Source organism: Telmatherina bonti, assembly GCF_933228915.1.
Source record: "Telmatherina bonti genome assembly, chromosome: 8".
Classification (NCBI taxonomy): Eukaryota; Metazoa; Chordata; class Actinopteri; order Atheriniformes; family Telmatherinidae; genus Telmatherina; species Telmatherina bonti.
The window spans coordinates 28,090,153-28,116,265 of record NC_136626.1 but is presented as its reverse complement, the minus strand read 5'-3'; the positions used below and the strand labels follow the sequence as shown (position 1 = coordinate 28,116,265).

The following is a 26,113-nucleotide window of genomic DNA, read 5'->3' as shown; positions in this document are numbered from 1 at the left end:
AATATCTCAGCATCTTGAACGTTTCCACAATAAAATATTCCCAGTTCTGAGCCATAATACTCTTGCCCTCTCACTTTATCATCTTCAACCCCATTGCTCGGCACTGTGGACACTTTGGTCAGACGGGCACCGATATTAATAGCTTTCAACTCATGAATCTTTCAGACCCAATCACATGGGCTGGTATGACAGAAGTTAGTCTCCGAGGACGAGTTAGTTAATGCAGAAACTCTGTGGGAGTGTCTCTCATGGCCTCCGAGGAAGTGAGTTTATGACTTAGCGATTGATAAAGCCTTGCAAATATACAGTTTTGTTTTATATGAAGGGCCAAAAAAGATGTGATTTTAGGAAGTTGGGTCACTAGAGATTGACAGGAAGGGGAGGGGGCAGTGTAAAGGAGAACTCATTTTGCACATACCCTTATATTTGAGAACTTGAATGTGCAGGTGAGCTTGAATCGGTTTCATTTTATGCATGAGTACAGAGACATTTCTGTATGAAAAACTGCATTGGCCTTTGACAGGAAAATACTGTGCGAGGAAAATAGACAGAGGCATAGAGCCAAAAAGAGAGAAGTGGGGGTTAGGGGTTGGTGGGAGAGAGAGGATGTGTGGCAGGAAATGAAATGTGTTATTCGGGAGACAAGCTGAGGCTGCCTCAGGCTCGGTTTCACCCCACTCTCTGCTCGACGGATCAGTTTCAATACAAGCCTTTGCTGTTGGTCTGACCAAAGAGCGATGTGCTGGAAGGGTCAAGGGAGGAGGAGAGGCAAAAAGATCATGAACCAAGGAGGATACGGAAGAAAAATGAGCAAAATAATAACAGGAGGAAGACAAAGAAAATGAGATAGCAGAAAGTGAAAGGGAGGATTAATACAAATGGAAAATGGGAAAGAAAATAAGGAAACATTGGGTGAAACAGATGGGCAAGCACACTGAAGATATAAAAATGTGGTCAGAAGAATAAATCCAAGGAAAAGACCAATCACATTGATAAATAAAGATACTGAGTAGACAGGATAGAAGAGAGAGAAATGGAAGATATGACTCAGATCTATCAGCATGATTGGAAGTGAGGCCAGAGTGTGTGTTGAGGGGTAAAAAAAATCAGAAAAACAGAAAAAAAAGTGATTTCCACTAACAGAAAACCAACTTAAGGACATTGCTGTGTGCCCAGATATTGTTGAAGATGCTGCTGCTCAATTTATTTTGCTGAAATTGACATAGGTTCCTTCTTACCACCAGTAAATCTGATTTTCTCTCCACGACGCTGTTTCATATAATTTGACATGACGTGTAAAATGGAAAATGAAGTTGCACAGATTAACAAATAATTTACACCCTGCATTTAAATGCAACAGCACAACAAATGCTGAAACAGGATTTTTCTATACCATCAACACATCAATAAAAGAGGGAACGGGGGATGTTTACCTCAGAGTTACATTGAACTGAGGTCATGCTGTAGTTTTGAGAGTTAATATCTTAAAGTCTCGTTCAGTAGGATTTAATTTCAATTCATGCCGTTGTATGACTTGTTGTTCAACAGCATCTTGCTGAAAAAAGCAAGATTCTCTTTGAGAAGGACGTTATCTGGATGGCAGGATATGTAGCTCCACTCAGCATAATTCATCTTTTTCCTGACACCTCTGATAATGTCTTTTCCAGTTTCTTTGCTGAATCAGCCACAGGGGATGTCTAAAAACTACCAGTGTGTCGCTAAACCAGCAACACATCAATAAATACACATATGTTTGATAGAAATATATCAACTTCACAAGTATGATATTATGGCTAACAGATGATTAAATCATATAACTTGCACTAACTTAACCTTGAGAAATGTTTATGCCTAAATTTTCTCTTTTAGAGTAATTTAACATTTTTAACTGTATATATATCTATATATATATATAGATATATATATTTATATATATCTACATACATACATATACATACATACACGCACTATATTGAATTTTTATTATGAACCATTTAAACCCAGAAGGTGTGCTGTGTGTGAAGTTGTCATTATGTAGCCATGTACAGCTTTACATCCACTCTGGTGGTCTTTGACTGATTTTACTTTAATTGTTGAAGAGTAGAAGGGAAATAAAAGGGTTGTACTGGGAGAAAAAGACGTATAAAGAGATCTGTTACCGAGTCACTTTTAATAAATAGTTGAACTCTCTAAAGTAGTTCAGGTGCTATTATCTCCTCTAATTTATCATGCAAGTGACAGAAGGAATGGAGGAAGAGAATCCACACAGGGCAACAAGAAAGATAGATGTAGAGGAAGCGGGACAAGTGCGAAAGACAAGGAAAGGAAACCATGTTACCAAAGTAATTTCCTCCCTTTAAGAGGATCATTTACGGGCTTGACCTCTCAGCACATGCTGAATTTGAAATGCAAAAGACATGCTTTGTCTTCCAGCTACTTGTTCTAAATCTGCTGTGAACAACCTTGAGAAAAACACCGAATTTATGTGTTTTTAATGATAATGTGTTGTTGTTGTCCATGTAGTAGCACCTAATGGATCACAACCTGAAATCATTTACCTGCCTGCTCTCCATCTTTCTCCTCACTGACTGATGGGCTGATTGAGGTCTTTTGTGAGAGCAAACAGCAGTTGACCGTAAATAATTTCCCCCAGTTTCTTGCTTCAATTAGAATTCCTGTGATATGTCGACCTTTGTTCGCAGATAGATGAGATGGGTTAATACATTTTCCCCAACAACAAACCACATTAGAGCTGAAAAGAGAAAGCTGCTGTGGGAATGAAAAAAAAAATCTGCTTTTTATGGTTACATGGTGTTTTTTAATTCAGAATTAATAATTCGGAATTAAATAATTCCGAATGAATTTATTCTATTACGAATTTACATAAAGATAATAATTCAGAATAAATGTTTACATGAAACACGTCCTCGCTTAATTCCTCTTTAGAGTGGAGGGTTGGGAATGGCTCTGATTGGACAGAGGGTGCACGTGACATACGACGTATACTGGAAATAAATAAAATTGTCTCCCTGCTTCTCGTCTTTTCAGTCGTAGCTTGTAAAAACGGCATAAGTTCCATTTTCGCCGCTATTTTCATGACAGTTTTGAAGTACCAGCTCAACACAAGCATACTACTACAGTTTTTGCAGCAACTGAGAAGAAGAAGAAAGATAGACCACCCAACACGGGAGGCAAAACAACGCGTGTCATCGCGACAGGACAAGGTAACGAGCATGTGCAGAACGACTGGAATTAACTTAGAGCGGAAATAAGGTTTACATGCCAGAGGAATGAAATAGTTTGGAATTACAATGCGAACAAACCAGCCACTTACATCGAAATTAAGTTTAATTCAGAATAGAAATTTGCATTAGGAATTAAGTGTTTACGTGGTCGTTTTTCATTAGTTTATAGCGGAATAAACTTTTATTCGGAATAAAAACAGGAATTAAAACTCGCACGTAAATCTGTTAAATCTGTTGCTATGGTGGTACTCTATATAGTACTTCCTGTTTGACTGTTGCTTCCTGTTTCCGATTTCACTTGTTTCCTGTTTTCACTTTTTCACTAGCACCTGTGATCCACAGGGTGAGTCTAAAAAGGCCCTTTGTTAATCTCTCTCTCTCTCTCTCTCACGCGCGCTCTCTCCATACAGCTGCAGCACTACCGTTTGGTAAAAACCTCCATTTTCTTGTCCTTTCTTTTGTTTTTTTCTCTCGTTGTTATAATTAAACATTGGTTAACAGGTTGGATTCCTGGTTTGGTGTCCATTGTTATGCTCAGTGCTCGAGCCAGCCGTAACAGTAGTAATCTCCTGACACCAAGCAGCCTTCAGTCTGTAAAACTGCTCCATATGGCTACAGTTATTCAGAGGCTATACAACTGATATAAAAGATATATAGTGCTCACACTGAACATAGATTTGCTGCTTCACGGCTTAGGATGAAGAAAAGGATCATTGACGCATGGCAGACAAGGGTTAAAAAAACACGTGTTCATGTCATGTATGTGTGTGACGCAAAGCCATCCTCTCTGCACACGTATTGGCTGGCACGTGCAGACTGGTGTTTTCCTGTTATGTGGTTTCAGGGTTCTGTTAGAACGTACAGAAGCGTAGAGCTGTCATCCTCATAAAAAAATAGTTTGGGCCTTATTACGTTATAACGTGATAGTTTTATTGTAAAAACGCAAAATGTATCACGTTATAACGTGATAAGTTTATTGTAAAAACTTGAAACATACCATGTATCTGAAAACGTGAACTTGGTAATTTTCGATTTTAGATGAGGAAATTGTGTGCGGGGTGGATAGGAGATCACAAATGGCTCATTTACAGGACTTGATAGAGTTTTTCTTCATACTTGGGTTGAGACATTGTGAAATTATGGTGCTTTGGAACACTTTCGATCCATTGTAATAAATATGCGTAGTTTAAGGACAGTTTTAAAAGGCATGGGTCTGTACAGAAGGAAAAATGAGTCCAATCCCCATGACGTGGCATCATTACTAATTGAATCTTGAGCGGCACGAGAATCGCTATGAATGCAAACATCATCGGTGCATCCAAGTGCCATCTATCCATCCCTCCTCAACCGCTTATTGGGGTTCTGATCGCAGCAGTAACCAGGGAAGCCCCCCTCCCCAGCCACATTTGCCAACTCTGCGGGGGGTCCCAAGGCGCTCCCGGGCCAGCTGAGAGATGTAATCCCTCCAGCGTTCAAGTGGTTATACGTTTTTACAATAAAACATATCACGTTATAACGTGATATGTTTCACGTTTTTACAATAAACTATCACGTTATAATGTAATAAGGCCCAAACTTTTTTTTTTATGAGGATGACAGCTCTACGCTTCCGTGAGAATGTTTATTTTAAATAAATGTAATTTTATTAGTTACACTTGGCAGCAGAACAGAGGAAAGTCCTTTCTGCTTCCGTACAAATGAGCTTCACCATTCCAAGCAAAACTAAAGAGTCTTTTCTTCTTCCAATATCCTGCAACAGCGGCTGTATGACACAAAGACAGAGCGGGTAAACTCAATGGAACATAAAGTTATGATAGAAATCAGTTTATTTTTAGGCATTTCGCAATGTTTCTTTTACTGAAACCCATTTTTGTTCCTGCAGTCTACTTTTTTTTTTTTTACAGACATTTTAATGCCTTTAATCTTATACAGTTTGCTTAGATTTCAGGAACAAAACTACTCGTCGGTTTAAGATGAAGATCATAGACTGAGTTCATATAGACTCTTCCTTATCAGATCAGATCAAGTGATCTTAGCCCTGCAGCAGGCGTAATATCATCATGGTGTGACAAATGGGTGAGCGTGCAGAAACCGCTTTGAAAGCAAATGACAATCCAGACAGAAATACTCTGGAAGAACTGTGGCTTGCCTATTACTTAATCAAAGTCTTTGTTCAAATTGACCACTTTTTAAATGTAGATTTTCTTTTTTAGGTCGTTTTGCTCTTTTTGAAAATGGGAACACACACAAAGCAGATGAGAATACAGCTTTCAAACAGTTCACAATTAGTGAGTCAGAATAAACATGCTGAGTTTCTCTTTACAAAACAGTCTTTAGAAGACTTACAAATATATACAAGTGGAAATACTGTGGTTGGATGTACTATCTGAGAGAAAGTTCATTTTTCCATTAGCCATTATAGCTGTTGTGGAGTTTTGTAAATGTAACGATCATTTCTTTCCTTTTTAAATTCATGTCCGTGATTTACTATCTGTAAATTTAGCCTTTAAAACGTATAGACTTGTCTCCTGCACTGAAGTGTTCACAGAATGAAAAAGAGATGCACGAAATACACAGATAAAACAGATGTAATAAACCTAATTGAATGAACTGTTTCACAGTGGTTATATTATAGAGCTCATGTAAACAATAACATTACAGTAAACCATCTGTCTCTGCAGAAAAAGACACAATTACACACTTCTACTGGGTCATAGGACATGATTGAGTGAGACGTCTCTGCTATGCGTCCATATGTTGTTTTTGTTTTTAGGATTCTGCTTTGTGAGGCCCTTTTTTTAAATATATCTTTCATTTATGTAAACCAAATGAAAGACGAGAGGCATAAAGACTGACATATTTGAGTATTTCATCTTTACATTCAACAGCAGTAAAATCCCACAGGGGCACTTTTGTTATGTTTCGGATCAAATTTTACGCCTATAAACAAATGTTGATCCTAGCTGTGCAGAAAGGACAATATAATTACTTTCTGTATCACAACACATGGCTATGAAACTGCCAGGCAGCGGCTCATAAATCAGCAGAAAGTTAACTTCCCCAACTGCAACACCTTATCAGTAAAAAAAAAAAGAAAAGAAGCTAAATCTAGTGCTTAGATTTTTGGCATCATTAGATTTATTACTGCCCAGGTGTCGTTACTGACAGACATGAATAAGCACACAAAGCAAGACTAAAAGACCGTTAACAGAGATGTCTGAGGTAAATCCACAGTAGAAATGCAAAAAATCAATACATCACCTAAATAATTCAAAATCTAGGAGACAGTCAGACTTTAAAGTCTTTTGAAGTTGTTTTGCTTTCTGCAGGTTACCATTTCATGTGGACCGGAATCCATTTGAAAGTCCAAATGGTAGTGCATTGTTTTATTTATTTATTGCTAGTATATGTTTTGAAACACAGTTTCTGAGTCATATTCTTCCTGCCAGTATTTCTCTTCCTGAAGAATATTGTGGAAAAATTGTGGTCAAGCACTTGCTGTTGTAAGCTATTAACCACTTTGTCTTCAGTGATTGTATTAAAAAAAAAAAAAAAAATCATCAGCCGTGTGGATACTTGCAGTATAATCAACATTACAACACATGGAGATTGTTGGGGAAGGCAATTAAACTACGCCGACACAAGAGAGCCAGATGAGACACATGAAAAGCAATGTTTTTACCAGCATATATTATACAGAAAAAAACATCTTTTTCTCCAACATTATGACTAGAATAAGTCATTTCATGCAGTGGGCTCTAAACCATTGTTTGTAACTACCTTAATAACAAAGCCAAACTAAATCAACTACAGGAAATCATTACGTACATGTGTGTAATACATGCTCTCAACATGCATTCATCACAAATTATTGATCCAATGGCAAATGGTTGATCGATTACCGATTTAAGCCCTCCTAAACATCGCTTTTGGGCCAAGCTTTAAAGGTTATTGATAGAAAGACAATGTGCCCTTCTTGACCCTTGCCTTCTGAACTTTGACCTCTTTCTATAAGTAATGACCCCAAAACCTGCAACTCGACCTCTCTTCTCTATATGGATCGATATGGATCACCAAGCTCGAAGTGGCAGATATTTAACAATAAAAACTATAGAAAAGAGTAAAAATACATTTATCTTTACCAAAAACTGAAATGGAAAAATGGTAAAAGAAAAGCCAAGTCAAAGGAGAGTGGGTGTGTGTGTGTGTGTGCTCGAGTTATATCACAAGACAAATCCTGTGTTCAGTCAATTTCATTTCTATTTTCTTCCCTTTGGTTCAGCCCACAACTATTTGACCAGCATCCACAATCAATGTGTCAGAGTGAAAACACTGTTAACAGCCACCGTGTTATGTTATGCATAACAACTGTGTTAATTGTTATGCTTCCACAATTAAACCCTCTGTGGAGTGTATAACCAAAAATCTAACAGACACACCAAACAGCTAACAACACCTTTGCATGTAAAGATGCAGCATGAATACAATAAACACCAAACTATTCAGTTGTATTCATACTGCAAAGGACATTATTAGAGACTTTATAAACTGAAGGTAAATCTATGTAATTTGCATGCTCTATATCTTATATGCAGTCACAAACACTCCTGAAGCCATTCATCATCCTGACCTCTCAGGTCAAGCTTGTTCTTTGCTATAACAAGAGTTCTTGGCAATAAATCTTATACCACCAGAAAGCCTGTTTAACTTTTAAATGGTGCCACATTTGGAAGAACAATATATTTTTAGGAGGAGGAAAGTGGAGTTTGTGGGATTGTACCACTGCCAAACTTACCAACTCTTCTCTGGCATTTCAGCTTTGTTCTGTGGCTGAGTCTTGTTTTGAGCTCCTGGTACCCCAGACGATCATGTGCCTTATTGGCACCTGATTAGCAACACCTGTGCGGATCAACCCTTCTCATGGTTTGTGATCGAAAGGTCAACGTGTGGAGAAGACAGGGAGACTCCTGTACTGATTGCTGAACCAGAAGGGCAACAGCTTTTGATGGGGAGTGAGGGTGTGGGGCGGCATGTCTCTCACTGATAAAGAGAAAGCTATTCACATTGTGCAGGACCAAACTGTCCTCCAAGATGACATTGCTCGTCCCTACAGAGTGGGGTTTACCAGAGACTACCCCCAGAATTTGGGAATAGGGAGGAAGGAATGGCCTGCCTTGTCATGACCTTAATGCCACTGTAGGAAAAGCTTGGTGCTGTTTGTACCACAGTGACCAATACAACCAATGGGCTGATTTGCAACAGGTAGAGGTAGAAAAATGGGAAGTCATCATTGTGTGCCAGTGCTGGAAACCAGCAGGTACAAGAATGTTGTGGCTGTGTCTGGATCTCCTGCATGCTACTCAGGCTACCGTTGAAGAGGTAAATTGTTAAATTTCCAGTATATTGTGATTTCCAGTCGGTGTTATTGTCCAACATTCATTTTATACACATATACAATTAGATTTCTGCATAAATTAACAATGAATCCACAGTGTCTTGGCTTTATTTTGGAGGTTGTTAAATCTTAATTTCTTCTCTTAGTAAAGAATATTCTATGATTTTGCATTTTCTGGATCATTGTACCCAGAATTTTGCTGAGATCCATATTTCCATATATGATCTTTGAGATCTTGTAAAATCTGTCAGGAACTTATGTATTTTTTGGCCAAGCATCCTGACCATTTATGGTCGAGTTATTGAAAATGGCTCTTTCTCACAATGATAAAAAAAAATCCCTCAAAAGATTCCTGGATCCAGATGGTGATCCAAATCACAATCGAAATGTAAAGAAATCTAAGTTGGACCAAGGTCCATTGTCAGACAGTCATTCTCAACAGTCATGAAAATCTGTCCAGTAGTAGTTGCTAATAGACAGACAAACAGGCACACAGATAAACACCAGCAAAACACAACATCCACTGCCAAACTGGTGAAGGTAATAAACACAGTTTAAGATTTACAGGCAAATAACAACAACGTAACCAAACACAGATTCCTGCACCATTTGTGCGACATGTAGTCAGTAACACTATGACATCATTTTTGATTTAGTAATAAATTTATTCTTAATGTTCTATAGATTGAAAATTTTAAGTAGATTTAAGCAATTTGTGTTAATTGACAGTCTAGCTGGTGACAATCATGATGAATTATTGACACTTGAAATAATTGGGTCCCTATTAATTAAGTCAAGACCCATTCTCTGAAGTCTTTGTCGCCTTCCGCTGATTGCATGAATGACTTTGTACACATTAGGACCATCTGCGGAAGGCTCTGTGCTGAAAGGTGTGAGCTAATCCTTGCTGTTATGTGAGTCAAATTAAAAACAGAAATGTGATCATTTTGTCCTCTTAGCTTGGAAATTGAGATGCATAATCTTTTTTTTTTTTTTGCATGATTTTCTTCCACATCTACCTTTCTTTTCCTTCCATTTCTGCCTCTCCTCATTCACAGAAGCATGTGCTATTGCCACCCTGCTTTAATCAGCTACTCCACCCCTCACCGAGCTCAAATCTCCTCTGTGGCCAGTGTGTCCTTGTATATCTCTGTCACACACACGCAAACGCACACACACAAATCACGGCAGCATCATTTCCTGACAGCCACACTCTCCCATCACACAACTGAGTGGAAAGATGAGCTACCTCCTGCTCATGGGGCAGGAGGTGAGGACACACTCGCATAGAAATGATCACATACGCAGTTGAGCGCGTACACCTTCAACAGCCTCTGGCACAAATGACTGACTTGCAACATATGGATATTCCCTTTTTCCTTTCAATCAGGGAGCTTGATCCAAAACTGCTGGACCTGCCAGCAAAGCAGCCAGTGTTAGATTGGATCCGCAGTCCTGAACACAGACGGGAACACACCCCGCAGAGAAAAGCTGGCGTTTTCCTCATGAATTCACTCCACAGTAGAGTGCATCTGTTCAATGTTAGCTCGGCATATGCCTGCCTCTGGTCCCCTTCTGCTACGGTGACACAGCATGTGTCTGCAGCTGCTGACCTGCAAGGTTTCAGCCCTCGGACCCAACCAGGCAGTGACTCACCGATTTCACAGCTCTCTCCAGAGAAGCCTGGAGGACAGTAGCAGCTATAGCCATCACCCTCTTGCAGGCAGCTCCCACCATGTAGACAAGGGTTCGTCTGGCATGGGTTATTCTCCACTGTAAAGAGAGATGGTACAAAAAAAAAGAGACAGAGTTTAAGGCAGAAACAAGTCATGGTATTATTCTGACAGCAGACAGACTTGGACCTAATTCTTTGACTTTCTACAGATCCTGCTGAACAGTCAAAGCCCACATCAATCAGCTAGACAACACCTCTCATGCAATCTGGAACCTGTTTCTATCTCACATTAATGCATTGCAGTGAAGGTAATGAACACAGTTTATGTTGCTAGACTGTAACTCTTGTGTCTCTTCATGGAAAATGTTTTGGTGGATGAACGGTGGAGCATGAGAAGATTAAGTCGTAATTACTGCTCTTAAATTTTACGATGGGACATGGGGAGGGGGAGACTTTGACAAGGATGGCTAGAGCAAAGAGTGATTATCAAGATTTTTTATTCTGTCTGCAAAGAGGGACTGTTGGGAAATGGCTAGATTAAGTGTCTTTTTATTATCCAATCCTGATAGGACTGCAATCCCTGACACAATCTGTCAGGCCATCTAATACACTTTGTCTTCTCCATAATCACACCCACACTTACTTAATAACGTATGAGTGGAGATGCTGTGCTGAACACACAATGCACTTTTCCTTAAAGTCTGGAAATACTCTTGTTTTGGTGTGTCTGAGAGTATTTATGCATGCATGCTTGTGCAAACATTTGTGTGTGCATCTCTGGATGCTTGCCTCACTCATTGCATGCTATAGTGATAGAATGTAGGTGTGAGTTAGACTCCCACCCCTGCAGAAGGGGTTAGTGGGAGAGATGCTGGAAAGGCTGTCTTTGAAAATGCATAAAAGTGATTCGCAGAAAAAGGAAACCCATTAGAGACAACATTATTTCTTAATTCAGAATCAGGAAGGGGAAAAAAACAGCATTATGTGCTCTAAAAAATACATAACTTAAAAGTTGTTTTAAAAAAAAGGGGGAATACATACAGAATAGGATGCATATGAGAGTCAAGTTGGTTTAAATCATGTCAAAGTGTTGAGGAAATGGAGAGAGAAGAAAAGAGGACTTGCTATCATGCATCTATTACAGGTGAAAGCAAGCTGACAAAATATTGAAATGACAGTTATAGTAAACCTGTAAACATTACAGGAACACATTTATATCTGCAGTTTGACTGGGATTGTCCTGACAGTCAATGATGTTTCATACTTCAGCTATAAAAGTAGCCTAAAGCAGAAATACGATAAAATCTGATTTTAAAGATGAATTATCAGGGAAGAACGGTTTTCCTGAACATTTCATATCGGGTGTAAGAAGACATGTATTCACCCAAACTGTTCTTTCCTATATTGATCTGCAGAAACCAGCTCCAGTTGTCAGAGCAAGAAAACATATCTACAGCCTAAATCTCACTTGGATCCACATCACGACGTTTAAATCCTCCTATTGTTTTATACTCAAAGATTCTTACATTATGATGCCATTTAATTAACCGACTACATTGCATTCATTAAGTTCCACAGAAATGAAATCGAATGAATGCAATGTTATCTGCTTGGTGTGTAATTTAATTTTGTGCTCTCCTTTCATCAGTAGAGTGCACAGAACTATGAAGCATTTGTCTGCATGTGTCTAGTGTTGTACTTACACTGCAATGCATTGTGTGCATTTACTTATTACATTACTTCACAGCAGATGGGTTTCAAAGACGATCATAATGACGTGCCATGGTTTCCATTTTGGCTTCAGACCGCTGTATGTTGTCAAAGCGTATGCCCATTGTATTTATATACAACAGAGGTACACTTAATACCCCTATTATTAGTTATTTTTCTTTTAAAGTAGTTTGAGCAGAACTTGCTCACACAAATAATCCAGTAAGAAATAAATGTTTACTTTCCCTCCATTGGATTTCTCTCTGTACTATATAAACATTCTTTTCTTCTCACGTCTTTCATTTTCATTTCATTTCATGCAATTGTTCTGCGGTGACTCAGTCACCAAGGAGTCGTGTGGCTGCAAAACATGTCCGAATCATCAGCTTTCTACCACCCAGCTTGACTGCCAGAATGAGGCTTGTTTCCTATACGCTGTGCTTGCCTTGTATTCCACACTGCACTACTACTCTTTGACCCAATTTTGGAACAATAAATAATAAAACGGTAGTGTATGTTATGTGCGTTTGTATTACCAGTTTGTACATGCGTAATTGGCATATTCAAAGAGATGTCTCAAGTTAGAGCCGACACTAGATGCCAGTTTGTTCATGACAGGGGCAAATGTGCTCTTTTTATTTCCAACCTGCAGAAGCAGATGGCTGCTCTTCCTGATTCTGCATCTGCTGGAGGCTTTTCCAGATTGTTAAAATGGCGTTTTTACTTTATAATGTTACTCCATGTATGCTGCAAATAGGAAGATTCAATGTGACCTGTTTTTGTCCTTAGCTAAGCAAATTTTCTTTTCATGCACTGATTTAAATGACTGTGATGGACTGGAGACCAGTCCAGGGTGCACCCTGCTTCTTGCCTGCTAATTGCTGGGACAGCTTCCCCGTGACCCTGAATTGCATTAAGCGGTATAGAAAACGAAGGAATGAATGACTTAAATAAACACAGTTAATATAAACTGGACTACAGTGGATCATTGTATGCTCTGGATTGTAATTCAACTACACAGTGAATCGTATTTAACTGTCTGTATAAGTAAATGAAGATGACTTTGTTGCAAATTGGCAATATACAAATAAAGCTAAACTAAATTGGATTGAACTAAAATTTTACAAAAGTTGCAAGTACATAAATATCACAAATGATTGTTTCTTTTATAAACTCAAACAATGTTTTTATGTTTAAATTTGATTATTTCAAAATGTATTTGTGAACTCTCAATCACACAAGTTGAACTTTCTCCCCAAAATAGAGCCACAGATCTTTCTGAATATTTCTACATGAAGTATCAGTATAACGTCTCAGTCATGGAAATTTCTCTCCAGTATAACAGACATGTATCTGCTGCAGGGGTAAAGAGTGTGTTGATGACAGCTGGGAACTGAATCAGCCTTTCAGCGATGGCTTCAGGAGCCAAAAAGGTGAACTTTTCATGACTGTCCCCACTTGTCACTCACACTAGAGATTAATACAGCAGCTTCAGCTTGCATAGCAGTCTGCATTAATGCCACACATGACTGCTCTTTGTCGCCATGAGAGTTGACAGTAACATGAAAAAATCCCAGAAGCTCTTTAAGAGAAAAATTTTAGCAAATCTTGAGCACTCAATCAATTTATGTGTGAAAGAAAATGTGTTTATACCATGAAAAACTTTTGAAGTGTACTCCTGTTGGTTCCACTCCTGCACAAAGGATTCCATTTCTCAACATAATTTAATACGTTTCAGCAAAATTGCCTTCATAATGACTTCAAAAAGGACCTTTCCTCAGCCACCACCTACCTGCAGTGATAAATGGTGACTGTCCTGTCTGTCGTAATACAGAGAGCAGAGCTCCAGCAGAACAAGGCATTGATCCAATATGCAGACGATTAGTAACGACTTATTACACACAAACGAGACCGTGCTTTTCACCATCTGTCCACAAACAATAGGATGTTGTGGGAGAACCATAGGTATGGACTGCGTGACTGCAGGCAACATCTCAGTCCAAAGAAATGTTCTGCATAAAAAGAAAAACTCCAACCGAGTCGCCGCATGACATCATATGAGAAAAGTTTATTTTCTCTGATTTGCTGTTTCTTTGGAAGGCATTTTGCTTGTACTTTGGAAGGATTGTGAGTTTATATATACATGCAGATTAATATGCAAGTGGAAACCAGCTTAAGAAGAGCCCAAGAGACAGAAAGAAGGAGGAGAGATGATCAGGTCCACAGGAAAGACAGGAGGAGAGAATTAAAATTTAGTAAGGAGAGGCTCAGAGAGGGGGAGAGATGTAGGGAGGGACAGAGAGTCACAGAGGAAGTTATCGTACATTTCTTCCTCTCTTAATGCTGGCTGCTAGCTTATGATTAATTACACACTGGTCTTTAAATAGGTCGCTTCTTCTATCCCCTACTTTGTGTCTGTCTTTCACACATGGAGAGAGGAATAGAGGAAGTTCCAGCGCGGGTAAAAAGACATGTCTATGTAGCACTGGATGAGATAGATTAATGAAGAAAGGCAAAGCAGTGAAGGAAAGAAACCGTAAATTGCAGAGTTTCAGCCTTTTGAGGCTGAGGTCTGCAGCGTTACACAATTTCATACGGTAACTATATAACCACAGATACCTCATCTTTCCTGACAATGAGCAGACATGGCGACAGCTTTTCAGTCCTGAGAGGGCTTTGTGAAATATGTTCTGCGGTGTGACAACATGCTCAATGAGGTCATCTTGAGACGTTTCTAATCCTCTCAGGACAGAAATTATTTAAGGTGTATTTAGGAAGCACTTACCAAGTATTCTGAACGAGCCATAAAGGAGCATCGGGCTTTGGGATATGTTGTGATCCTATAAACTCCTAATCTGAGGGGTTTGCTAACTCACCTTAATAAAAGCCTGCAGAAAAGGTTGTGCTGACAGAAACACTGAACTCTGCATGAATAAACAAGTGACACACACACACAGAGCCACACACAACCCCCCACAGCAAAACTGCACACATACGCACTTACATTTACTGTATGTACACCTGCTTATCACCCACCGTGTGGCTGTGCCTAGACTCACTGAAGCTTGTAATAGCTTTGCTGAGACAGAGATCATGCCTCAGTCTGTTCAAGTGTTCCCCCTCCATGAGCGTGATAAGCCATCACCTGAGCCCAGCAAGAGCTGCACCGTTAAAATTTAATGCTACACTACATCGCTAAGCAAGCAGAATGGTTAGAGCCATATGAATGGCGGAGCTAAACTTCAAAGTATGGTCTTAAATGCGGCTGTGGTGATTCTAGTGAAGCATCTATGAGTCTGCAGTGTGAAATATTCATTTTGTCACTTGCATGATGACTAGAGACATGTGTTGTATGAGTTACGAAAGGTTAAATTATGCATCTGTGGAAGTGGCTCCATCAGGGTTTTAGTTGCAGAATCAGCCACTGCGTGTCCAAAATAATATCCAGTTGCTGGTGTGTGACGCAGCACCATAAAGCGCAAAACAGCTGTCTTGTGGTGCTCTGAGCTGGAAAAAAAAATAAGTTGTGAAGTGTGGTTTCTCAGCCTTGGTACAGTGAAAGGCACTGACAGTTCCAGGGGTGTGCATAATGAATGTCAGTGTACGATCAGAATGAGTCAGAAGCGCAGAGCTCTAAGGTCTGAGACTTATGTAATTTTGCTTTAAAGTGGAACTATTATGTGCATTTCAGGCTAATTTATTTTTATTTCTGAGCCCAGAAGGGCTGGGATTGATCTAGTTATGGTCACAAATGGCTTTATTTACTTCAGACCGACCCTCTCCGTAGGCTGTCAGATCAGCCTGCGGGCAAAACGAGTGGATTGAGACTCTTCCGCATTAAGCCCCGCCTCCCGCCACTGCACTACATCGGGAGTGCGCACCGCAACTGCTTTCGTCGTCATTGTAACATCTCATAAACACAAGGATTAGGCTAATATGAACTCAATAAAAAACACAAAAGACAATGTCAACACAGCATACAGCCCTACATGTTGGAACCTGAATCAGACCCTGAAAACAAAGTGGAAAACAGCAACCCACAGCAACGAATGCAGCAGGATGTCTCTTTGGTAAACTCAGCAGCCATCGTTGGAAATAACTTTATCCCACGTTTTCCACCCGCCTGATGTATTTGTACATGCCCTTGTTAACCAGTAGAAGGTAACCAATCACCGAACCTTATCCCCCGGGACGTCACAAGGATGTCGAAGTAGAAAAAAACGACGCGTTTTTCATCGCCATGGAAACCAAACGGAGAGAGTGCTGGAACTCAAACTCAAACATGCCTTTAGGTGATAAAAAACAGTGCCATTCACATATCTGATGAGGATTCAACACTGTAACACTGTAGAAAGCTCAGAAAACTCCAAATACCATAATAGGACCCCTTTAAACTAAAGGTGGTGTCAAGAAGACATGAAAACTTATTCCTGAAGGTTGTAGATATTTAAACTTTGTCTTACCAGACGGTAAACACGTTTGCCCAAATTTGCATATGCCCAAGATGTCATATTGTGGTTTTTGAAACAAATGAGATTTCTACAGCAGATTTATTTTTTAAAATGTAAACGCTGTGGCTTCTTGGAGCCATTGCCTGTGATTTAAACAGTTAAGGCTAATTGTGCCATTCAACAGAAAACATCAAAAACTCAATCATTCATTGCATTGAATTTGAACAAACTCTAAGGACTTCCCTCATAGGCTAATTTTGGATTATCTCAGTAGAAAAAGCAGAAATGTAATTGGTAACATTAAAAATATTATTATGTTCGCAGGTCTCACCAATGAAAACAGTATATTTGTTGTATAAAAAGGGAAATTGGATTTGAAACTGATTAAATATTGTCTGAATTGCATGAATAAATAAAAAGCAGTGCAAACAGTTGGCTGACTTTTTTGTTTGGCCAAAGTCTCACAGTATGGTCTGTCTGACCTGCATGACTTCCAAATTCAACCTCTCCTCTGACAAGATGGACTGATGCCAGCACACTCACAGGATGGAGTATTATTCATGTGTCAGCATCCCACAGAACAGGCAACTCACTCACTGCAGATGAGCTTCAATTTCTGCCACCACGAGTCCAACACACAGCAAGGAAATACGAGACCCTTTTCAGCAGGAAAGTAGATAAGACTCGTCTCTGGCAAAGAGATGGTGCGGTCTTGGATTACTTCAAAGCGATCCATTTACAAAGGTGAGTTATGTGTGAGAAAAAAGAAAAAGTCACAAAAAAGACAGAAGAAGAGACTAAGATAGACAGAGGTTAAACGTACTTGTTGGAGAAGCAGCGCTGATATCTGCAGATGATGTCAGAATATCCTCTAACAGTCAGTCTGCAGGGTCAGACAATTTATACTTTTACACTAAGATCTCAGCCATCAAGGTCTTACCCACAGTAGGAGGGTCTGCATGCCTCGACTCGCTGACAACAGGCTTCCTGCGCTCAATTTAAAAGTCTAATGCAGAGTCGCACAAGTCAGAAGTTATATCTGAAGGGTCAAGGCTTAATGGAATTGGTTTCTTTTTTTCAAAGTCTTTCTTCTCTGCTTTAAACTGTAGCATCTTCAGGTCTTCAGAGTTACTCTACAGTATATGAGCTGTAAGGATTAAACTAAATGGGTTTAAAGAACATTATGCTCCCATACGTAGCAGACTTAGCATCAATAATAACTTTGCTATTAAATACAAATTAATGGAAGACTAACAAAAGAGAAATTGAAATTCAGCAAAGAAAGGTGCAGGTCATGGCCACATGCTGCTTCAGCTGTGTTATATATCCAGTGCAGTATTTTTAAAACATAAATCTGTTGTGTGTCATGGTATTGCCCCAAAATATTCCCACATAATAAGCTTTTGTCTGTAAAAGGCCAAAATCTCACTCTGTGAAGCCATCCATCTTTACAGGTCGAGAGATGATCAATCACAATATGTGGCTCTAAAACTACCGCTTGCTTCACTACTCACCTCTTTAGTGGCTAATCAGGCAATCAAAGCAACCCCAGAGTGCTCCAAGAACTGATGGGAAGTCAACTGTGCCCCCTGTAACACTTGGGAATGTGTTCATCTTAAAGGAATGATGCACACATGGAGCAGGTGTGGGATGGGATTATCGTACTGAACCTGAGCAGAGCAGCCTCAACAAAGTAGGACTGATGAGCACTGCAGGGGAGGAAGCTGCTATTTCTGTTTGTCTGACCACATGCTGGGCCCTTTTCCTAGCTCAACATACACATTTGTAGGTGTCTGTGTGAAGCGAGTCCAGGAGTGAAAACGGCACTGGATGTTGGCTGCAGTTGGTTGCTTTGAACACTTGTTCTTCCAATCTGATAATTATCATTAGAAACAACTAAAGATGTAATTACTCATAGGAAAATGACTCTTCTGAATGTTCTGTGTTATTAGTTACGCTAAGAGCACCCGCTGCATTCATATTTGTATGATGTAAGTTCCCTATTTAGGTATAAAACAGTCAGAGTGGTGAAGATGCAGAAATACCACTGAGAATTAAATTTCTACGTCCATGCAGAAACCATATTGCTATAAACGGAGACAGAGATCCTCTCTGTTCAAGCATGCTCGCACACAAGCTATGAGAAAGCATAACACCAGGTATTAGCTACAGTGCTAGAAGCCTGAGACAGCAGAACGTGGCCGATTTGCTTTTAGCGAGCACTTTGTGGACCAAGCGTCACACTGAATCAAGCTGGAGAAAACTGGGAGGAGAAACATGCCACCAATTCAATACAGTCCAATTCTATAGGCCAGTGCAGCGAGACCGACAGATAAATTGTAGGTCCATTGTTGCAACGCCGCCACTTGGAGCATCTCCAGTCACCTTTAAATAAATAGCATTATCTGGTCAGTCAGAGTGGTAGTAAAAGAAGTCATCCTGGTTACTATACACTGTATATAAAAGATGGATGGAGCCTTCATGACGTCCCCCATAGGTTTCTGAAGAGCTGAATTAAAGCTCGGTGGGCGGTTTCCATCACCATCTTGGCAGTCATGAGTGCTGTCTCTCCCGAAAAATGCAAAAGTTGGCAAAGACGTGGAGCTGAGAGAGGGGCTGTGAGCGTGGCGCTGGGTGATTGACACCGAGCGAACTCTGAGCTGCCTCTAGCTAAGGCTTGTTACATACTCCATGAGAAGTGAGAACTTTTTTCCTCTTCTCAAGGCTCCGAGAAGAAAATGACGTCTTTTTGTTCTCATGGACGCGTTTGAAGAAAGGTTCTCGACACACCGGGCTGGCAGAACTTTTTTCATGCGGAGCTCCGAGAAGTATTGTGTGATTGTTCGGACATTTGAGGTGGGCGTCGTTAACACGGAAAAAAGCATAAAGCATGTTGTTAGTTCCGCGTTTTTGTTGTTGCAGGTAAAACGGATTGTTTTAATTAAACAGCTGATCGAGGTGGTGGGAAAGTACGAACATTTTTACCTGTGGCAGTAAAACACTCAGACCCAGCCACATGCACAACCCGCCCTGCCGCGGACGAAGTTGCTCGTTAAATATGAAACTAGAAAAGCACTCGGAGAGTGGAAACCTCCACCAAGCACGATGTTAAAGAATACTTTTAAAAAATTCCTGGAACCAAACGGTGATCCAGATCACCACCAAAATTTATTCAGTTCTTCATTTTTACATTTCCAACAACTCTTGAAATTTTTAGAAAAATCCGTCCTTAACCTTTTGAGTTATCTGGAGCACATTCTCCAGGCTGCAGCTGGGGGTTATTGGCTAACAGAGGTAAATAGGCTGAAGCTAAGTCACGCTGTTAAAAACCGTGATTGTTCTGCGTTCTTCCTTTTTGCAGCAGGAGATCAGGTACCTGTCAATCAAAAGGACCTGCCCCCAAATATGATAAAAATTTGGAAATTAAATTACTTCTAAATAGAGTTGTTTAGGAAAAAACAATTCACTCTCCCTACAGTTTTCATGAAGGTAAACCTGACCTATCAAACCTAAAATGGATTTTTGTACCAGGCTGTAAACGTGTTTATTTCTGCTGTGAAGATGGCCTTTTAAACATGGGACTCTATGGGGATTTGCTTTGTTTTGGAACCCCTAGTGGATGAGGGGGGAACTGCAATTTTTTTGGCACTTCTCATAGGCTTCATTTTGAACCACCAGAGGTTGCCACTATGTTTACTCCTTTTTTCAACATGTTATAAGATTAGAATTATTTATACCCATAAAACTTTTAAAAACAAAATTAAACTATATTTCATACACACACGGAAAACTTTGTGGCACATATATTAACTTGTCATGGAATAGATGGTGCTACAGACACATGAAGTTTGGTTAATATGCTGTCAAGCAAGGTGTGTGGTGCGTACAGATCATTGATCAGTTTTCAGTGAGGGATATTCAGTAAAATGTCACTGAGGTATAACAAGGCTTCATGAAGCAGAGATGACAGGTAATATCCCTGATGTTGAAATTTACTTTACACATCTGCTTGATATGTTACCTTGGCAGCACAACAACCAAAGACATGTAAACTGTAAAGCCTATTCAAAAACATACACGACAGTAGGATACTCTCTGCCTGAGATGTGACACTGGAAACACTGGAAAACAGAGATGTTTTAACAACTAGAACGGCAACGGAGCCAGAATATGAGCCAAAAAACTCTGTTGAAATGACAGCTTTGTTTATAGCACATCCCTTCAGATTGGTATCTGGGGAATTTGAAGGCCAGTTGTGTCAGACTGCTTGTATATTCAATTTTAGTTGAACTTTCTGCAGATATTTGTGGCAAATATCTCAAAGAATTGTAATTATACTTTTGAAATGTTTCCCCACAGAAAACCCACTTCAGGTTTGCTTCCTTAACCTCATTTGCAAGTAAACTGGAGTGTAAAGTTCCATACGAAGGTGGCATCATTAATTATCTGGAAATGTGCTCTGTTTTCATTCCAGCAAGGTTTTGGGCATTTGGGTGTGTTCTTCAGATCTATGTATACACACACACACACACACACACACACACACACACACACACACACACACACACACACACACACACACACACACACACACACACATATATGTATACATATATAAGATACACTCAAGACTTTTCATTGGTACTGTATACTCACACATGTCACAAACATGCTCTCTGTTTAATGTTTTTTTTAAAGGTTAGCTTAAGAAGTTGCCCTGACAGCAGTGCATTATCAGAAGCAAGCAGGAGAAAGAGGTTTACCTTGAAAAGTGTTTAAAACTCAGCAAAGAAATACTTCACACAACCTGAAAGTGCCCTGCAAGCAAAAACTCTGGAAAGAAGCTTGGCACTTAGAATTCCTCTAATCCACAATTACAGCTTGCAAACATCCCCTTTCTCCTTCCATCTTCACAAATTTCACCGTGCCATCTACAACCTGTACGTGTTTAGCAACCTTCCTCCCAGTGAGACTTGTCATTTTTAACTCTCTATGAATCTTCACTGCTGGGACAGATCTGTGGGTGTGTCTGACATGCCCTACATGAAGAGACCCCTCAGCTCTCCCACCCGCTGTGAGTTGGCTGCGGCGTGATTCGTTGTGACTGATGCCGAGAGCCAAACACCCCTGCTCCGCTCTGCCTTCAGCGCCAGCGAGAGTGCGAGGGAGTGAAGTCAGTCAGGCAATCTGGCAGCTCAAAAACTCCAGCTGGGTGCACTCATCCTCTCTTCTGCTTCTACTCTGCAGCTGCAAAATACTTCAATTTGAAATCATATATTTCGATGTTAACCTTGATAGCAGGTGGCTCCATTTTTGGTGGCATGTGATTCTGTGTATGACTGAACTGAACCACTAATGAACAGTGTCTAAGAGCACATGGAGAATGAAAACATGATGTTTAAAGATGCCGCTTTTCAGCTCATATTAGGTGTGCTACAGGGATAACATACTCCTTATCTCTGGTGATCACTTTCACATCATCTTATGTCTCATACTCAGTTCTCTCAGTAAGATGTAACGGAAACAGCGCAATGACAAAAAGATTCCATTTGCATGTTAGTTTCCTGACTTTGACATCTTCTTGGAGAGACTGAGATACATGGAAATGGAAAATTAAAATATTTTCCCAGCGAAAGGAAGCAGACTCCTAAAGTTTAATCTAATTGGGCCTGAATTGTGATACTTACCAACAAAACCCACCCAGATTAGTCTCTGTACAGCCACACAACGACTTCTCACAGTGGATTTTATCCTTTTTTACACCACACTGTCAAGCTGCCTGTGTCTGTCCATCCTTCACATCATCTCCCATATGTTAGTACACAGAGGTAATGCTGTGCTGTGCTTTATCAAACTCTACCCACCCTCAGGGGCCCGAGGCTGTGCCTGACAATCAACACAGAAATGGACTCAAATAATAAATAGTAATAATAAAACACTTTATAAGAGAACTACATTCTGTGTTTTAATAGGATGACATGTGACTCACCTTATCTGGTTTAGGTAGAAAGCTTAATGAAAACTTCTACAATAAAATGGAGGAGATAAAGAAGCCTGAATGACCCCACAAACAGCTGATAGTTTCATCAGCCGTTTGGCTAAATGCTTTAATTTCTATCCCTCAGTTAATTATTTGGTTGTGAAGCTTTAATCTAAAAAGCTAAAAGGAGCACATGTTCCCCATATTTCGCTGATGTGGGTACAGCTGTGGTCGTTGGAAACTTCCAGTCCAAAATTCAAATCTCTTTCACAGTTGTGTTTTGTTGACCGTAAAGCTGCCTGCCAAAAAAACAAACACATGATTAAAAAGCACCTGTGCCTAAGGGAACACAAAAATGAAGCTTAGATTTTACTACTGCGCTTAACAACTATGTTTTGCTCTTTACATGATCTTTAGAGGGTTACTTGATATGAATATATGTATAAAAAAAACCAACATGAGACTTGTTTTTATTTTTTGCTGCAGATTTGCTACAAGCAACAATCAAGACATCCAGTCATTCATCTGCCATAATGGGAGCTCAGGGTCATCCAGTCCAGAAAAAACAAAACAAAATACAGCTGCCTGTGATGAAGCTCCTGGAGGCTGAATCATCACCCAGTTTTGTTGTGGCAGAAAGATAAAGTATTTTTATGAAGCAATTTTTAAAAAAAAACCAAAAAAAAAAAACTCTTCAACACAGCTTTTCTCTGCTTTTTCTGGATTTCTAAAAAATGTGAGACAGATTTTTGGTCGGTCACTGGCTCTGGGCCATAACTTGTCACTGACTTTAGCCTACAAAAGTTCACACTTTGATTTGTCCCCCAAAATATCAGGTATAAAAGATACTTTGCTTCAGAAATGCTCCATCAATGCAAAAATTTTCCCAGTGAATAATTTCAGGTGAATAATTTAGATGCACATTCAGAAGTACTTTGCAAAACAATAAATATTTGCCTTAATATCTGTGTGTGTTGTGACAGAAAAATGACCCTCCCAGGAAACCATTATTTTGTCCATTGATATGCATGTGAAGAAAACACTGTGGGGACAAATTCAGTACTTCATATTTGACATGGGTAACCCTGTTGCTGCAATCTGCTGATCCAAGCTAGTGTTGACCTTTTCGGCAGCGCAGGCACAGACTGGGTCTGAAAAGCAGCACTGGGTTTTGTTCTATGTTGGTAGCATTTCTTCACCAGGCTGAAGGCAGCTATGTTTAACCATGAATGTTCAATACATCTAACATTTCATTAGAACAGCAAACCTCAGAGATGAAGGACACATCCATTCATCCACTTTCTATACTGTTTATTCTAACTCAGGGTTGCAGGAAAGCTGCAGCGTATCCCAGCAACGAGCAGGTGAGAGACAATGCACCATGGACACATAGCCGGTCCATTGCAGTGGCAATGAAGGAATGAAGGACATCGTGCAGAGGTATAAGCGTTGAGGGCACACTGCTTTGTGAAAAAGAAGTAAATCTACAACTTTGTTAATCACTAAAAAATAGAACGTGCAATAAAGTTACACATTTGGAGGAAAATCCAGCTTGATTTTATGTTAAGCAGAGTTGTTAGATTATTACTTCGGAGTAACAACTCATTCAGCTGTGCAAGTTGTGGGGCAGGGTGCGAAAACTGCAAAAACATACAAAGAAAATTAATTGAATTTATTGTTTGAATATGAGTTTTTTTAATTTAATATTTCATTTATATTCAACTACCAAGTCAAATAAGTGTACAGATTGTTATTACTTGTGCTCCTGTTTTAGCCTAGTTTTGCTATCAAGGCAATGTTGCACAGGTGAGTGTGAAGAAGCTTCATGTAAAAATCTGATACGGATGATTAGATATGACATGCACCTTCTGTTTTTGCAGAAAAGAAAAATTAAATACGCTTTATACCTAGAATGTTGCTGCAATATGCACACCTTTGCAATCTTGCAATTTTTACTGCAACCTTATGTTGTACATGAACTGTATTATTTACTATAATGCACCAAAGCAAGGTGAAAGCACATGTTGGCTCAAAGGCAGTCTTGCTTGCGGCAGCATGATATTAGTGTTGAAAGATACTATTGATTGCAATAAAAGCTATTTCTGCTTCATAGAAAGAGTAGAGGAGAAAGCAGTGACCAGTCTTGTTGTTCAGTGGCCTCTAATCTTTGATAAGAGGAAGTGAGCAGTCTAATCAGTTTTGGGAGTTTACTTGTTACAGAGGAGCAGCAGAATGGCTGCATGAACGTATCCTGTCCCATGGTTAACATTTTGTGCTTTGTGTTGGTACCTGAACTGTTATGTTGTGGCTGTATCTGTGCTTTCAAACTGCTGATCTCTTTGTTGTGTTTTGACTCTGGTAATGACCATAAATACATATAATCATGAATAATATTGGTGATAAAAATTCAAAAAGTGGCGATCAGAAAGCTGAATTGTAACAAGTTATGTATTAGTTTCACTTTTTAATATTTGTTGAAGAAAGGAGGCCGAAGTGCTTCAACATGCATGTATGTTAATTAGCCTCTGCTGTAGCTTGTAGGTATACTTTCATGGCCATAAATCACCTTTTAATAATGTAACTGCAAAAATAAAACAAAATCAAGCAAATATACAACATTTTTCTGTGATATTACTTGCAGCGAACCTAAATATTTTACTTAAAATTGTTTCAAAAATACTTTCATCTACACACACACAAATGAGACAAAACACCAATACTCTCAATGTGCAATGCAGCAAGAATCAAACTGCAGCTGAGAAACTCTTGTCACATGCCCAGAACACACTAATCTGTTGACATAGGAACCCAAATGAAAATCACAATGTTTTGAACATGCAACACACACACACATATTGCACAGCCGGTGTAAGACCAGCCTGACATTGCCAAGGTGATCTGGGTTTCTCCCTGTTTAGTAGTGATCACAATGGATGATGATTATTGACTAACCCTCCCAGGAGGTGGAGAAAAGCACCACCTGGCCATTTCTATACCAGTGATAATGTCCATTTAATGGGCTGACAACATTTGGAGTCAATACATAAAATGTGCAGTTTCCATAATTCACTTTTGTCTTGAAGAGCATTCATCTGGCTGAGAAGCTAAAGGTTAATTTGATCAGAAAAGCTGCATGGTGTTAAAAAAAAGTCTTATGACAGGGACTTCATAAAATTCACTGCATTTAACCTGGTATGGATTATCATAATGAACAATCAGTGATGTACACAAACCGCTTGATTCCTCAGCAGTGTGTCCTTGCTCAATTTGAGTACATTGGCTGCTGTGCTCAAAGGGATACAAAGAGCCTGTGCTCAGTCAGCACAGAGTGGTATGCAACACCATTTAATCCCAAACCATGACAGGAACCAGAGCACCTCAAGGCTGTTCTTTAACAAATCTCATTCATTTAATAAGCAGCAGCCAATAGCACAGGATTAGATTTGGTGGGTGTGTTTGATATGGAAAAAGGGAGGAATTACACCATTAAATAAAAGAAAGGAATCCAGAGCCTGGAAGCAGACTGGGGGATGGAAGCTGGGTCAATGGATGGATAGAAAAAGGAGTTGACTGTTGAGACTAAGAATTGTACAAGAGACAGATATGGACAGGCAGCGATTGATTGCCTTGTACTCTATAACAGTGGAGTTCAAGAGG

General features: G+C 39.6%; 1 protein-coding gene across 1 annotated transcript in view; it reads right to left on the bottom strand.

The window, feature by feature from the left end:
• Positions 1-26,113, bottom strand: part of ncanb (neurocan b) — a gene marked incomplete at both ends in the record, with an annotated part of 116,707 nt that overhangs the window by 52,531 nt on the left and 38,063 nt on the right. The window contains one exon of the mRNA XM_079245676.1: positions 10,297-10,413. Coding sequence (XP_079101802.1) covers positions 10,297-10,413 — 117 coding nt within the window. The remainder of the gene's footprint in view (positions 1-10,296; positions 10,414-26,113) is intronic.